This window comes from Mastigoproctus giganteus, chromosome 4, assembly GCF_048544385.1.
Source record: "Mastigoproctus giganteus isolate SK-2022 chromosome 4, ASM4854438v1, whole genome shotgun sequence".
In the NCBI taxonomy this organism is placed as follows: Eukaryota; Metazoa; Arthropoda; class Arachnida; order Uropygi; family Thelyphonidae; genus Mastigoproctus; species Mastigoproctus giganteus.
In genome coordinates, this window is record NC_143578.1 from 83,909,414 (window position 1) to 83,926,037 (window position 16,624).

The 16,624-nt window shown below is 35.8% G+C and overlaps 1 protein-coding gene across 3 annotated transcripts in view; it reads right to left on the reverse strand.

Annotated features, from left to right (window-relative positions):
• Window positions 1-16,624, reverse strand: part of Hcf (Host cell factor) — a 722,783-nt gene that overhangs the window by 136,466 nt on the left and 569,693 nt on the right. For all 3 annotated transcript variants that reach the window (XM_090372788.1, XM_090372787.1, XM_090372786.1), the window contains exon 21: window positions 3,736-5,245. In XM_090372788.1, coding sequence (XP_090228914.1) covers window positions 3,736-5,245 — 1,510 coding nt within the window. The remainder of the gene's footprint in view (window positions 1-3,735; window positions 5,246-16,624) is intronic.

The following is a 16,624-nucleotide window of genomic DNA, read 5'->3' on the forward strand; positions in this document are numbered from 1 at the left end:
CTTTACTCATCCAACCTACGGATCAGGGTGTTATTTTGAATTTAAAAGCATACTATTTACGCACATTTGCTCAGGCATTGTCTGCAGCACAGGGTGAGAAAAATTTTACTCTAAGAGACTTTTGGAAATCTTACAATATTTACCATGCCATCTTAAACTTAATAAGGCCTGGGCAGAAATTACTAAAAGTTGTTTAAGTGGTGCATGGAAGAAAATATGCCCACGGCACGTAAAAGGCTTTGAAGGGTTTGAAAAAGATGAATCATACAAAGAGGTTACAGATAAGATTGCAGAGCTATTTCAGTTGGAGGTTGATGCCAAAGATGTGGAGATTTAATAGAGGAAGAAGAGAAGGAATTATCTAACGAAGAACTTATTGACTTGCAGGCAGCGATAGTGAAAGAAGAAAATGCGCTGGCGAAGCTCAAGATGAACCAAATGAGGAGCCGAGATCCTGACAGCGAACGATTCTTAAAAGTTAACAGAGAAGTGAATGATATGCTTGCTTGATACAGAGAAATCTACAAAGAAAAGAAAAAAACCACCACCCAGTCATCCATTAATATGTTCTTTAGTAAAGTTGTGCGGCTGACCCTTTCTAAATCTCCACAGCCCTCAACCTCTGCAGCAGCGTACTTATCAGCTGAAGTTGATTCTGGCAATGATGCTCAAGAGGTAAAAACTTACTGACATTATGCCTGTCTGCTCTCTTTTGTACTGTCAGACCTTGTGTAAATAACACCTATCTGCTATTAAAAAAAAAAAAAAAAAACCACTTGCAGAATATTGAATACAACTAATATACTCAGTGTATTAACCTTGATTTTATGCAGATTTGACTACATTCAATGTCATGTAGATTTTAATAGATAAGAGACAAATTTAAAACCGTAACTGAATTATTCTTCAAAATATACTATGATTTTGGTCAAGAGAACCAATTTGTTTCTGTGCTTCTGTTTTAGTGTTTACCTTTTAAAGCAGCGTTTCTCAACATTTTCCTTTCTGCAGCACACTTTTATTAAAGATGCTAAAGTTTTGCGGCACACTACTATATTCATGTATTCACAAACGGCCAGTTATTTCTGTTAAGTTTATTTAATAATACACTTAATATTTGAGTTAGTAGTATAGGTGAACAGATCTAGTACTAGGAATCAAAACGCAACGTCACATTTACAGCTGGAAGGTGCTTGGATTGGCACAGCGTAAATAAACGAATGTTTCATTTGCATTAATATTTATTACAAAACTGGGATTTATTAATTTTTTTTTTTAATTTGCATTTTCCATGGCACACTTGAAGCATACTTGTGGGACAGTAATGTGTCATAGCACACAGGCTGAAAAACACTGTTTTAAAGTACAAAAATAACATCTAGGATAATTATAAGATCAATTAAAAATTTGATTAAACTAGAATTACAACTCATGAATGAAGATTGCTTAACCTAGCTTAATTAAATGAGCTACACTTTAAATTTAAATTTAAAAATACCAAGAGTTTCTTTTTAAGTAACTCACCTTAATAACTATAAGCAATTTTAAATGATGTACATGTGATGGATAAAAAAAATGCAAAAATGTATCCCCCCCCCTAATTTGTACCATTTGCTATGGTTTTCAGAAATCAATTTCCATAGAAAAAGAGTAATATGGCTGGATTACCAGATTATCATATTGTTGATAATCCAAAGTACTATTACCTCCCGTATAAAGGAAGTAATACTTTGAATTATCAACAACAGGAGTAAATTTTATAGATGTGCAGTATAATTACAAAGAATGCTGACCATAGTCAGTTAGCATTTGGCAACTGATAATAAAATATACAAACTGTTTGCCAGTCTAAATGTGATTTTATCCTTGAAAACAATGTCATGTTGCTGCTTACAAAAAGTTATAATTGGATATTTTGCAACTAACAATTAAGTTTTTAATTCTGTAAAGGTCCAGTGTGCAATTAGCAATTCATTTTCCTGTCTCTGAGGTGAGGCAGGAGAATTTTAACTTATACAGTACAACTACTCTTTATAAAAATTTAATTTTAATTGGATAACTATTATTTATAAAAATTTAATGCCTAATTGAGGGAATATGCCACAGAAGAGAATTCAATAGCTCAATGGTTCATACCTTTCAAAACCACTGCATTAACTATCTCTGCAAGGTACAGAGTTTGCTTCTGCTAGTGTCTAGTAAGTAGTGTTTTTCCATAAACTGTAATTTTTATGTCCTTCACAGGTGGCATGATCACACTCATGTTATATCCAAATCCATGGCACAATTAGGTGCGGTATATAGAGGTTGAACTGTATAATATAAACTGACAATGAATGGTAAGGTACACATATATATTGTACAATAAAAGCAAAGAGGGCTGTGTGTGTGTGTCATTTTGTACAGAAAGATCATACGCAAAATTCTTTCAGGAGAAAAGATCAAACCTGTCCTTTTAAGGGGCAAATCCTTACACATATACAGTAGTAGCCCCTTCAAGTTTATTATTTCGTTAATATCTTTGTATACATGTGAAATTATGTCTCTTTCATTATCCTATAACCAGGGGCTCACATCTGGTGAATATGGGCTTGGCACACCCAGGGTCCTGAGCCGGATATCATCATTCTTCTCTTTCTTGGTGATTCCCTTCTACTTCTCTCTCTCTCTCAGGGAAATTCAGAAATTTTTTTTTTTTTTTTTTTGGCTGGTGCAGCGTAAGCCTCAGGCTTCCTTGAACCAAATGGCTAATAATAATAACATAACGCTGAATGTTTTTCATTTGCTGGCTGTGTAACAAATGCATGATTTTTGCATTATCTTGAACATAAAGAGCATCCACCTGTTAGAATGGTCCAATCAGTTATTCAATGTTAAAGCTTCTTAAAAATAAATATTTGGTAAGGAATGTCAAAAGGAAGAGCAAAACAGGGTGGAACCAGTTGTTACTCCAGCACAGGACAAAATTAAAATGCCTAATCTGGGTTTAACATCATGCTAAATGGAGAACTGAGCAGTGGGATCTATTATCTCTGAACATCTTTGGTTCAGTGATTCCAGTCTGATCCTCCATATATTAGATGGGAACCATTACATTCGGCATAAACCCAGTGTGGATTAAAAGTCTGAATTCATCAATCAGCAGCGAAGTTTCCACTGAGTCACCTGGTTTGAGGAGGCATAACAAGCAAAGGACTGGGAAGAATACACTTCTGAAAATAGTATGACTACAACAGAACAAAAATATTTCAGGGAAACTCTTCTACTTATTATAAGAGCCCTTACAGGAAACACAGAACTATATTTTCCAGCATGACTCTGCATCTTTGCTACATGAGAGGAAATGCAAATAGAACACAACATAATTGATTCATGTAGTCCCCAGTATGTTAATGATTAATTTGTACCAAATATTATATTGTTTTATCTTTAAGTGAAGAATTCATGCCTATATCCAATGCTTATGGGGGGGGGCAGGAAGTAACTTATATTTAAACCACATTGAAAACTAATGTCTCACATTATGAGACAGACAACTGCTGAAAAGAGCCTGCCAAGCAAGAAACCATTATATATCCATTTGCTCTTTTACATAAATTGTTTGGCTTTAATACATTTGCTTATTCAGATTTTTATAATTTATTAGATAACAAGCAACTTTCTAAAATACAGAAATATATTATGAAAAAATTAAACAAATTATTAACAATACAAGAAAATAATAACAAAGCCTACCTTCTACCTTCAGGATACCTTTATCTTTCAAAATTTCTTCAGGTAATTTATTATCGCAATCTTTTTTATCTCCGGTATTTTCAGCTGTACTTTCAAGTGAACGGTGCTTATTGATTTCTTGGCTATTATTACTAATACTTCTACCACTGGTCCTATCTCCACATTTTTCAGAATCTGATACCTCTTTGACAGTGCTTTTACCTACGTCACTTTCTCTTTCAGAAGTGCCTTGTTTACTGTCGTTACAATGTTTGGCATTTGTACACTCCTTTTCTTCACCACAGTGTTTACCATCAGGACATTTTTTGTCATCTCCATAATGTTTTCCATCTTTATCAACTTCCTCATCATCCTGTCTTCCACCTTTATTTTCTACCTTGTCTTCACCACAGTTTTTTCCATCTGTACACTTTTCAGTATCCTCACCACAGTTTTTTCCATCTGTACACTTTTCAGTATCCTCGCCACAGTGTTTTCCATCTGTACACTTTTCAGTATCCTCGCCACAGTGTTTTCCATCTGTACACTTTTCAGTATCTTCACCACAGTGTTTTCCATCTGCACACTTTTCAGTATCCTCACCACAGTGTTTTCCATCTGCACACTTTTCAGTATCCTCACCACAGTGTTTTCCATCTGTACACTTTTCACTATTTTCACCACAGTGCTTTCCATCTGTACACTTTTCAGTATCTTCACAGTGTTTTCTACCTATGCATTTTTCATTACAATCATGACTTTCATTTTTAGCTTCTTTCTTATCAGTGTGACAGCATCTCTCATCTGTACATGCTTCCTTGTCTTCACCACAATGCCTTCCATCTGTACACTTTTCAGTATCTTCACCACAATGCTTTCCATCTGTACATTCTTTCTTGTCTTCACCACAATGCCTTCCATCTGTACATTCTTTCCTTTCTTCACCACAATGTTTTCCATCTGCATCTGTACATTCTTTCCTATCTTCACCACAATGTTTTCCATCTGTACATTCTTTCCTATCTTCACCACAATGCCTTCCATCTGTACATTCTTTCTTGTCTTCACCACAGTGTTTTCCATCTGTACAATCTTTCCTCTCTTCACCACAATGTTTTCCATCAAAACAGATATCATCTGAACAGTTCCTGCCATTAGCACATTCTCCTTCAGTACAACCTGTATTGTCTCCACAACATTTGTCACCAGAACACCCTTTCTTTTCAATACAGTGTGTTCCATCAGAGCATTCCTTGTCCTCAGCACGAATTACAGCTTCAGAACCACTGTCAACATTTTGTACATCAGTCTCAACTGAATCACATCTTACACTAATAGCATCACTACAGTTCTGATGATCACCTAATTCACTCCCATTATTTAATTTAGAAACTGTTCCAGTACAATCAAGATCCATATTAGTTTCGGAGGGTACATCAGTATGCAACTGTTCAGAAGTTTCTGATTCATCAAGTGAATTTGGCATCTCTGATGGTAACAATTGTGTACTGCTAGTATCCATTGGTATTCCCTATAAAGAGAGGAGGAAAAAACTTTTATTATTATTTCTTATCAAACAATTAACAAATATATAACCTATGTAAACACACTTTTTTTTTTTTTTTGGAATGGGGAATAAACATCAACTATATTTTAACAAATATTTTGCATAAAAAGTTTAAGTCAAAGTACCAATGGGAATTTTGGTGTTAAACAATAATAAATTTATCTTTATCTTTTATATGATTTTATAACTTGCAATTTAATGTATATAATTATTTTCCCTTAACTGATGAAATTCACAAAAATCATGAAGCAGCTAAAAAAAACAAGGATAAGAAAATGCTCTTCAGAAAGGCAATTCAGCAGACAATCTGAAGAAACAGATGTTTTGATAACTGCTAAATTTACTTTTTTATCACCTAAAAATAATTGTTTTTTATATTTTGTTTAAAATTAAGAGTGCACTTGATACTTGTGTTCATCTGACAAAGTTAGTTACTGTTGTTGTTTACTTAGTTTTCAAAATTGCTAAAAATACAAAAGTTGTAGTCTGCATCACTGCTTTGTACTGATAGAATGATAATTTAGTAACAGTCTTTAGTGCAATTCTGTAAGAATATAGTTACATTAAAAGTGTTTTATTGTCCATAAACTATAAATACATAACAATACAAACATGATCTTTTATCCTAACTGTATCATATAGTATCTAATGTAACTAAAAATATCATGGGAAGTACTGTACCGAACAATCCAGATATATTTTATACTATACTACTGTCATATTATATTACACTCGTATCTCTTAGTTTCGTGTGGAATTCATAAATTTAGATTATAATGACTCAGACTACAGTAGCTAAGCAAAAAGCTCAAAGCAAAGGAAATGTTTTGGCTCAAGAGATAACTGTTGATGGGAGTACTCTTACAAGTAAGTTTTTGTAGAGTGTTCTGTTTGTCTCTTTGCAGAACTCCTTTAATCAGGCATGATACAGCCATAGGTGTGTGTGTGTGTGTGTTCACTGCAATGTGCATGATGATGTCGATGTTAAGCACAAGTTCTGATGGCCTGGAATGTTTAAAACAGAGGGACCCATCAAGCATTCAGATGCCCAGCTCAATGCTTAAGCCATGCTTGAGTAACAAACAATGCAATATCCTTAAACAGCAGAGATCTCTGGTCCCAAGGAAAACAGCAGTTTATGGTTCTGTTCTCAGAGGAACAGAAATTTGTTTAAAATGATGGAAAAGGATCAGAGGCTAAAGTTTATGAAGGTAGTAGTAGTGGCATGTGATGCAAGAAAGCAAGTGTATGAGCTTATGCAGGATCAGCCAAAAAAAAAAAAAAAAAAAAAAATCACACCATTCCCTCCAAATGCCTGTCCAGTTCCTCCTTAAATTTATTCAACCTAACTTCCATATTACTATCAACCTACCTAACTTCCATAATGACAGATGGAAGTTTGTTCCAGCAATTAACCACCCACTGGCTAAAGGCAAATTTCCGCACATCTATTCTACATATGTCCTTTCTTAATTTGAACTTATGCCCCCTTAGGTTCGTAATTTGAACAAGTGGAAGGATCCCATCAGAATTCAGCATGCTCAACCCATTCAAGGCCTTATACACCTCAATCAGATCACCGTGCAGGTGCCTAGTCTCCAGCCACTGCAATTTGCAGAACTTAAGCCTCTCTTGGTAAGAGGATCCCTTCATTCCCCTCACCAATTTTGTTGCCCTTCTCTATACATGCTCAAGCAAATCTACGTCCTTCCTAAAATTAGGCCTCCACACCTGTACGCAGTACTCAAGGCGTGGCCTGACCATTGCCTTATACAGAGGGGCAATCACCTTTTCCCTGATAGCAAAATTCCTATATATCATTGACAAAACCCCATGACCTGCCCTGGCAGCCTGTCTGCATTGCCCAGAAAACTTCATATCTGACTGCACAATTACTCCCAGGTCTTTTTCATTTTCTACCACCTTAAGTGTAGTACCACACAGGTGGAGCAGTTATCTTTCAAGAGCACAAAAGGTGACACTATTGTACATTCTGGTACTAATGACATTTTAAGATTTGTCAAGGAAGGGACTTGGGAGTTATGATACGGTAAGATAGAAGTTCTCAAAGCATTGTAGACAGGTTGCAAGGAAAGCCCATGGTGACCATTCTATGATCTACTGAGCATTCTACACGGGTTGTAGTTTGGGGAAATTCAAAGGTCAACTGTACAGATTACAATAGTTTAGAGAGAAATGTATAGAATGATAGATTGTCTGTTTCCTTTTCCTTTATTAAGTCCTGTATTTATTTAATTTATTTTATTATTATTATTATTATTATTTTTGGATGGTGCAGCATAAGTCCTAGGCTTCCTTGCACCATATGGCCATTACTAATATATGCTGGTACTAATGACATTAAGAGTAGAAGATATAAGGATTTAAATAAGGATGGGGCACTGCTAAGAAAAGGTCACAAATTAGGAATAAACTTGAGGCTGAAATTAGGCTGACATGACAGGAGGAATAAATGATGAGAGCCTGGTAATCAATTTGCCCTGAAGAGCCTTGTCAATAGCAGAAACTGTTTTTACAGAGATGGGATACACTTAAATAGAAGAGGGTGCAAAAATATTTGCCTAATACTGCCTTGATACTATCAAGGCAGTATTAGGTGGGTGGAAAACTGCTAGCCTGGGGGGGGGTTAATACTAAGAGACTAGCAGCAGCCCCAAGTAGAGATAAAAGTGATTCTTGCACTGCTTTTATTGTGGCATACAGCAACATGAGAAGTGAGAGATTGAAAATTATAAAGCCTGCTGGGGTCATCATGGGACAAGCAAATATGTGGGTTGCATAAAAGCAAAAACAATTGCATGTATACTTGTTCTGCACTAATTCTGGAAGTATAGTGAATAAATTTGATTAAATTGAAGTAGTAGGGGAGGGGAGGGGAGGGGGGAACTAATGCTCTTGGTTAAGCAAAGTACAGAATTTAAGGCAGTGCAACCAAATGACGTGGGTAGCCAGTACAATGTTGATTCAGTTAGGTGTGACATGAGTACTGTGAAAAAAAAAAAAAAAAAAAAAAATGAGTGTTATAAGCCTAATGACTGTGACGAGTATAATGAACAACTATATAAACAAAGTAGGCCAGTAAATTGGGGAATTTTAAATTTCTGAATAGCCACTAGAAACTGTGGGACACACACACACACACACACACACACACACACACACACACACACACACACACACACACACACACACACACACACACACACACACACACTTTCTGGATTTAATGAATGGACTATTTTCTACATCAGCATGTTAGAGTGGCAACTAGAGAAAATAACCACTAGGATTCAGTGATCAGAATATATTGATGTGGGTTACTTAAAGATATAACTACTGTCAAGGGTAAGGGGAAAGGATTTTTAATTTATAATGGCAATTAGAGTGGTATTAGATAGCTTTTAAATTTCTTTCATAATTGCAAATTCTAAAGGCAGGCATTCACGGAAGTAAATGGAGAAACTACTATGCTTTTTATACCAACAAACAAGTATGGTTAAAGGTTTAGACCTAAATACATATTAGATGAACTGATGAGACTAGTGGCAGAAAATAAAAATGCATGGGATGATTATAAATTAACAGCATATATGAAATCATACAGCAGGTAGAAACTAGTCTGCAATCAGGTCACTAAAGGAGGTTAGGCAAGCTAAGGCATATTATAAGAAGTTCTCAGCCAAGAGTACAACAAAGAACAGTAGCAGCAGAGAATTCTGTGATATGTATGTTAAAGTTAGAAGGATAGGGACGAATAACACTGCCAACAGGATATGCATGCTGTTACTATCAATAGTCCTGTTCAAGTTGCTGACAAACTAAATAATTATCTTATATTTACATTCATACATGAAGTTTTTAAGGATGGGATCACCAAAAGTACAAGTTATAACCAGGAGCTAAATGATTTTGCTATTAGTATTAGTAGTGGCAAATGATGCATGAAAGAAATCTAGACAGCATCAACCAAATAATAAGTAAAAAACCAACACTTTCCCCAATAACCCATCCATCCACTATAACAGTTTATCTAGTCCTTCCTTGAATTTATTCAAAACAAATTACTTCTTCAATACCAGATGGAAGTTTCTTTCAATGATCAATTACCTGCAAGTTGAACACAAATTTTTGCACACCTCTCCTGCAACTATCTTTACTCAATATGAATTTATGCCCTCTCATATGAGCAAGAGGAAAGGTTCCTTCATCACTGAGCTTATTCAATCCATTTAGAGTCATAGGCACTTCAATCATATCTTATAGGTGAATAGTATCTAGATGCTACATTGCAGAACTCAAGCCTCAGTCCATTTCCAGTCCCATCCATTTCCTCTGTCAGCGTGTCATAGTATCCAATCAGAATGGTTGAACAAGACTGCCCCTTAACAAATCAATGCTGTGATAGCAGTATAAAGGCATTACTTCTTTAACCAGTGACTCCATTATTTTCTTTTGAACAGAAGTCAAGCTAAGAGGTCTGTAGTTACTCATGTCACCCTTTGATCTTTCTTGTGAAATGGAGATATAATAGTATACACCTCCAGTCCATAAGCATGTCTCTGAATTCAAGGATTCTCTAATAATTATGGCTAGAGGTTTTTTTACCTGTTTTGCTCCTTCCCTTATATAAATGGATAGTTCCATCAATAGTAGGTGCTTTTCCCCCCTCTTTGTCTTTCTTTCTTTCTTTTTTTTTTTTTTTTTTTTTATAATTTAGCTTCAAAACAATTTCTCTTCCACTTTCCTCTGTTCTCACAAAATCATTCAGCTACCTGTTAGAATTTCATACACTTCTGGCATTCCCGTCCCTAAAAAATTCCTTGTGTATGAATACCAATGCAGAATACCTATTCAGTTTTTCCACAACCTGAGCAGGTTCAACAGTTTTAATTATTCATACATAGTGAACCAATGTTCTTCATCCCCTTCCCTCTAGTATTTACATAATTAAAGAAATCTTTGTTCTTTTTGGCAAAGGTTTTTAGTCTTTGCCAGAGACTTCTCACAATCTGTCTTAGCCTGCCTGACCATTGTGGCTCGATTGCAGACTAGTCATCTTTGCTGTGGACTTAATTTATATGCATCCCATACATTCTTTCCTGCCACAAGTCTCATCAGTACGTCCAAGATTTATGTCTAAGTCTTGAACAGAATCTCTAAATTCGGTTCTGGAAGTTGCAGTGCTTGGAAACTATGCACTTGTATGGAGACCTGATTGAAATGTTTAGGGCTTTAAATGGATTGAGAAAATTTATAGATGATGATATTCATCTATAAATTTATCACAAGGGAACATTAGCTGAAATTTGATTTTGGCCAGAGAATAGGAACAACTGACTGTTGGAACAAACTGCTATTTATTGTTTAGGATGTGGGTAATTTGAATACATTTAAAGAATGAATTAGACATTATTAGATGGGATGGACAGATGAAGTAGTTTGTTTTGTGTTATTTTTTGACTGATGCAATATAAGCTTGCTCCCTTGCATCATTTGTCAGTGCTACTACTGCTACTATTAATAACAATCTTTGATCATGTCTAGTGATAAGGCAACAGTTCAAGGCAATGATCATGTTGTATAATGCATATGCTGGACAAATGAAATTCATTTCTGGTGCTGAACACCATATAATGATACAAGCAGTAACTGGAGGCATGTAGAAACAAGTTAGTTAACGTATGCAGTGAGTTATATTTCAGGCATGTTAGCTAACAGTTATAATTCACAATAAAAAAAAAAAGATATCACACGTGACTTTTATGTGCAAAATTAGAACAATGTTCCAGTTTATCCTCCATATTGCATTTATTCCTCCAATCAGAGCATGGAAAGAAATGTAAATACCAGTCCTTCAGCTACAATATATGGTATATGGATAGCCTATGTGATATGTATGAAAAAAAAAAAAATAAATAAATAAAATAAATAAATAATAATAATAAATATATAAAATAATAATTGCTCAATTTCTATTAGTTAATTTAATGAAATTTGGGAAGGCTCAAAAAATCTTTCTAAAAGAGCAATACAACATTGAGAAAATTTTGTGAAAATCTATCCACTGAGAGTTGAACAATCTCATGTGGATGGAAAGACAAAGAATAATAATTTCCAGATAAGGCCCAGTTTTAATGAAAATTTATTCAGTGGAAGTATTACATGCAGACAGACCAAAATATAATTTCTACTAGTCCATTTTTAATGAAATTTGAGATTGCTTGACAAATTTTTCTAAAAGAATCAAATATTCAGTTTTATGAAAATCCACTACCAGGAGTCAAATTATTACATTCTGAAAGAAAATGGACAGACAGACAGACAACAGATGCTTAAGTTTATGCTAATGCCCCTAAAAATGCTGTGGGTGTATCTAAGATCTTGGTGACCTACAACTGTGGTATGTTAGTTTGCAATTCCAATATGGCAGTGCCCATTTGAGTTTTCTTGTCAATGCCCTCTTAGATCAACAGACTAGATTTCACTGGACTTCTTTTTGTCAGGATTATTTCAAATGGATAATCTACAACCATCTAGAAAACATAGTGGGAGAGAGAGAGAGAGAATCAGCTATAAATATTGGTACTAAGATACTTGTTAAACTTTATGTGAAAATTAAATTGAAATATTAACTAAATTAGTGTAGTAAACAACTACGGCGCCTCCATAGCCAGGTGGGCAGGAGCAGTAGTGCATAGCACACGCTTCTTGATTAGACTGGGGTTCGAGCCCATACCCACCAAATACGGAGGATGCGGAAGGTCACTGAATGACCACCGCATATTCCCAACCTGGATAAAGGGGTGAGGGTTGGCGTCAGGACGGGCATCCGGCCGTAAAAAATTGCATGCCAAAACAATTAAAACGCTGACCCCATATAATAATGGGAAAAAGGCGAGGATAAACAAACAAACAGTATAGTAAACAACTAAAGCATTTACTATAAATTTCATTAGTACACTTGTACACTGATTTAATGAAAGATGATATTCTCTTCACTATTACCCCCGCCCTCCAAACTTCATACAACATCTTGACTTCATACAACAATGAACCATTTGTTCAACGTAGTACACAGGATGGTATATGCGGTGACTTTGCATGGCAGTTGAAAATTAATTGCAGTGCAACCTTGACATACCATACCTAGTTATACCACAGGTGTGATCACAATCCCCAAAATAGATCCAGAAAATTCAATTTAAGGTAAAACAGTAATTTTTATAACAGAAAGTGGCAAAAGCAACCATCCATATCTCTCAGGGAGGAACCAGCTACTGTACTGGTTTGCAAAGTGTGCGACATTCCTCTATCCCAAGGTGCTAATGCATGTTCATGCTAAATTCAAATAATTAATACTGAATAAATTTTATTCTTAATTAACCTTTGTTAGTTTGCAAGGATTGGGAACAGCATAAAGTTTTTTCTGTTCAGTTACGCTACATGTACACACTGCAGCATACACTAAATATATCAATCTCCACACTCTTGCAATTAGTTATATTACAGGATTTTTCATAGCACTAGACAGTAAACTGCAACGAAAACAGTAACTGTAACAGTAAATTGAAAGAACACAGTAATTCTAAAAGTTGCAAAGAAAAATGTACTACACACCTGTATTAAGCTGATGGAAACCAAACATGTCAGGCTCGTTGCCTGGTTTTATTGCTATACTGTAAATTTGTTTCCCTGTAAACAATTCCTAATTTGTAAGAAGGGGATCGCTAGAAGAAGTTAATAATGTTGAAATTATTTTAGAATGCATGCAGAAATGCTGTTTGTTATTTGTGTTGGCAGTTTAAATTGTTATTCTATTTAATGAAATATTGGAAAAAGAATTAGCCATAACAAAAGTGTGAAATGATATCTGCCTATAATAAAAATGCTTGATTAATAATTCATTTCTTTTACTCATAGTGTATTTATATTTAAAGAATTAGGTAAAATTTAATTATGGCTATAAGGCAAGTGTTAAAGTTGTATCCCCAACGAACACTGCACTGTATTTTAGAAAGCAAAAAATGTAGGTGCATAAATGAATAAATAAACCAATTTATAATAGTATTTGATAGATATTTATGTAATTTTTAAGTATTTTTATTAATTTTTTCATTTCATACTGGAATAAATCTAAAGTTTTATATATGGCCAGATGTAGTTTTAAAATATGCACAACCTCATAAGGAGAAGCCTCAAGATTTATACTCATTTTACAATATTTCTTCTTTGATTAATAATTATGGCAAATGGAATGAGTTTCCTAGCTTCTTTTAAAATACAATGACACACTTGTCACCATATTTTCCTATTTAAATGACAACAAATGAAGATTAATAGAATACATTTTAATTATTATCACATTATTTAGTCACATAAGGAGTTTATTCCAATACATCTTTAATCTTGGTATAAACAGGGAGCTTTGCTGAGAATTATGCAGAGATGACCATGGATTGGTGACATGAGCAAGATTAATTGTATCATCATTTGACTCCAGGGCAATCATGTGATCCTAGGAGAGAAACTAGGATCAAGTAACAGTGCGGATAGGAACTAAGAGTACTGCATTTAAGGACTAAGTCCTTGAGGCTCTCAGACATTACCTCGGGTATGCCGAGCTGTGCTTGCTACTTGGGAGTTTAAAATGCTGATGAAACTGATATTTCGGTGACACTCAAGTCAATTGGACCTGTGGGTGACCACACCCAAGTGTCGAGGTGTGGCGCCCACACCACATGGAGGAATGCGGCCCCTCTGTATTATCAGGCAACTCTCATCAACCAGTGCAATACCACCACTTTGCTAATTGGAGGTTTGGAGTGGTGGAACCTGTGTTTAGTCTCCAGAGCTAAGTTCTGGTCAACCCTTCCCCACCTCTTGCATCATGCAGTATGAGTGATGAATTTTGAGGTTATGATGAACATTGTGGTGAGATCCAATCTTCCTTACATTTCGAGGGTACAGCTCTAAAACGGCGTTCGCAGACCGGCCGCTAGTTAGTACACTGGACCAAACCTATTGGTAACTCTTTAGGAGGCTTCCAGATTAGCTAGTGCACAATTTTGCTACTTCTACTCTGCCAGATAGTGATTGGATAGAGTCCGAGTAGTGTGTATGGGGGGGGGGCATTGCCGAGGCCACGTCATGTCAAGGATCTGGGTATATTCCGTTCACCATGTGTACGCCATATCCAAAAATTTCATTACTTCATACAGCATGCACCCCCACACTTTTTCTTATTATTGATTTTTTTTTTTTTTTTTTTTTTAATGAAAACCCCAAACACGAAAGGTATCAAAACCTATAGTACTTAGTACCATGCATGGGTTGAAGAAGAAGAATGGGGGGGAGGGGGATGCCAGAGACTTTGCTCTAGAGACTAAACATGGGTTTCAACACTTCAAGCCTCCAATAAGCAAAGTGGTGGTATTTCACCGGTTGATGAAAGTCATCTATCACTACACCATGAATTGTCAAACTAATAGAGTAAGCTTATCTGCGAAAAGATCTAAACCTCCCAAACATTTCCTAGTTCATGTCACAAATATACGTGATCTCAATTCTAATCTCAATGTGTCCATTTCCACTTGCAGTCTGCCAAACTCTATATACTTTTTCTGAGAATCTCAGTTATCGGTTAATTCAACTACTGATCATCTCAGTTGCCTGAATTATTCACAGTATGATTCCTTTCACCTCAAAGGTGGTACTTGTGCACATGTCTGGTCCCATATTCCCTGTTAGAGAATTGGTAATTTGGAATCTCCTCTCTTCGATTTTCTCTGGTTTAAAATCTTTCTACCTCATTGGGTCAAATTCATCTGTTGTCTCTATCATTCTAACAACACCACTAATCACTTGGAGCTGTTTGACTTCCTCTCTTTGCAACTTGACTTTCTCCAGTCCAACTTTCCTAACAGTGAGGTAATTTTCCTTGGTGATTCCTTGGTTCACAACTCCAGCTGGCTTCCGTTTTCTAGTCACACAGACCCAGCTGGTTGGGATGCTGAGGCTTTTGCAATTACTAATGACCTTGTACGGATTGTTCATTTATCTACAGGAATACCGGACAATCCTAACCATACAGCCAACACGGTTGATCTTTTTCTCACAAACAACCCTTCTAAGTACATGGTTGAAGTGAGTGGTCCTTTAGGCACCTCAGATCACAACTTGGTGAGTGTCTCTTCTCCAATGGAGACTTTATCTCATGGCTATTCCCAACCTCGTATTGTTTGGCATTACAAGAATGCAAAATGGGAGGGCCTGCGAGATTTCTTTTCTTCTTTTCCTTAGTCGAATTACTGTTTCAAATCTTCTGATGTCAACGTTTCCTCAAAACGTATCAGTGAAATTATTCTTGTAGGAATGGAATCCTTTATTCCACACTCCACTTTAAAATCTCATCCTTTATCTAAACCTTGGTGTTCCAATAAATATGTTAAGACTGTTCAAGAGAAGAACTTTGCATATCATAATTGGCTTGTTTCCAATTGTTCAGTTTCATTTTCTGTTTACACCAAACTCGCAACAATTGTAAAGCAGTTATTAATCAGTCCAAACTAGATTTTGAACAGGCTAGGAGTAGTAACTTGCTTCTTGTCCTAATGGTAGCCGAGCATTCTGGTCTCTTGCCAAAGCTATTGGCTGCAACTTTTGCCCATCTCTGCTCCAAACTTGGTCAAAACCAGATGGTTCTGTTATCACTTCAGCCAAGGATAAAGCTGACCTGCTAGCATCCGATTTTTCTTCCAACTCGTGTATTAATGATCTTGGAAAAACACCTCCCACCATTTCCAATACACTCCATTCAATACCTCCTGTGGTCTTCTTCCAAAAGGATGTCAGAAGGATTTTGACAAATCTTGATGTTAAGAAAGCTTCAGGTCCTGGATGGTATTTCTCCACTTGTTCTCAAAACCTGTGCTCCTGAACTTACTCCTGTTCTTTGCTGCCTTTTTTCGCTTTCTTATTCCAGAGGTGTTTTTCCTTCTGCTTGGAAATTTGCTCATATCCAGCCAGTTCCTAAAAAGGGTGATAAATCTCTCCAATGCAATTATCGTCCCATTGCAATTACTTCTACTCTTTCTAAAATAACGGAGAAATCAATTAACTGCCAACTCTTAAACTGGTGATATTCTGGCTTATGATGTTACCCATTTATGGACAATTCAATCGAAAAGTTTGGTGAAACACAAGCAGTTGCTCTTGACATCTCAAAGGCTTTCAATCATGTTCGGCATAAAGATCTTCTAAACAAGAATCCATCTTATGGTTTGCCGACTGTTTTTTGTAATTGGTTATCCAGGTTTCTCTCTG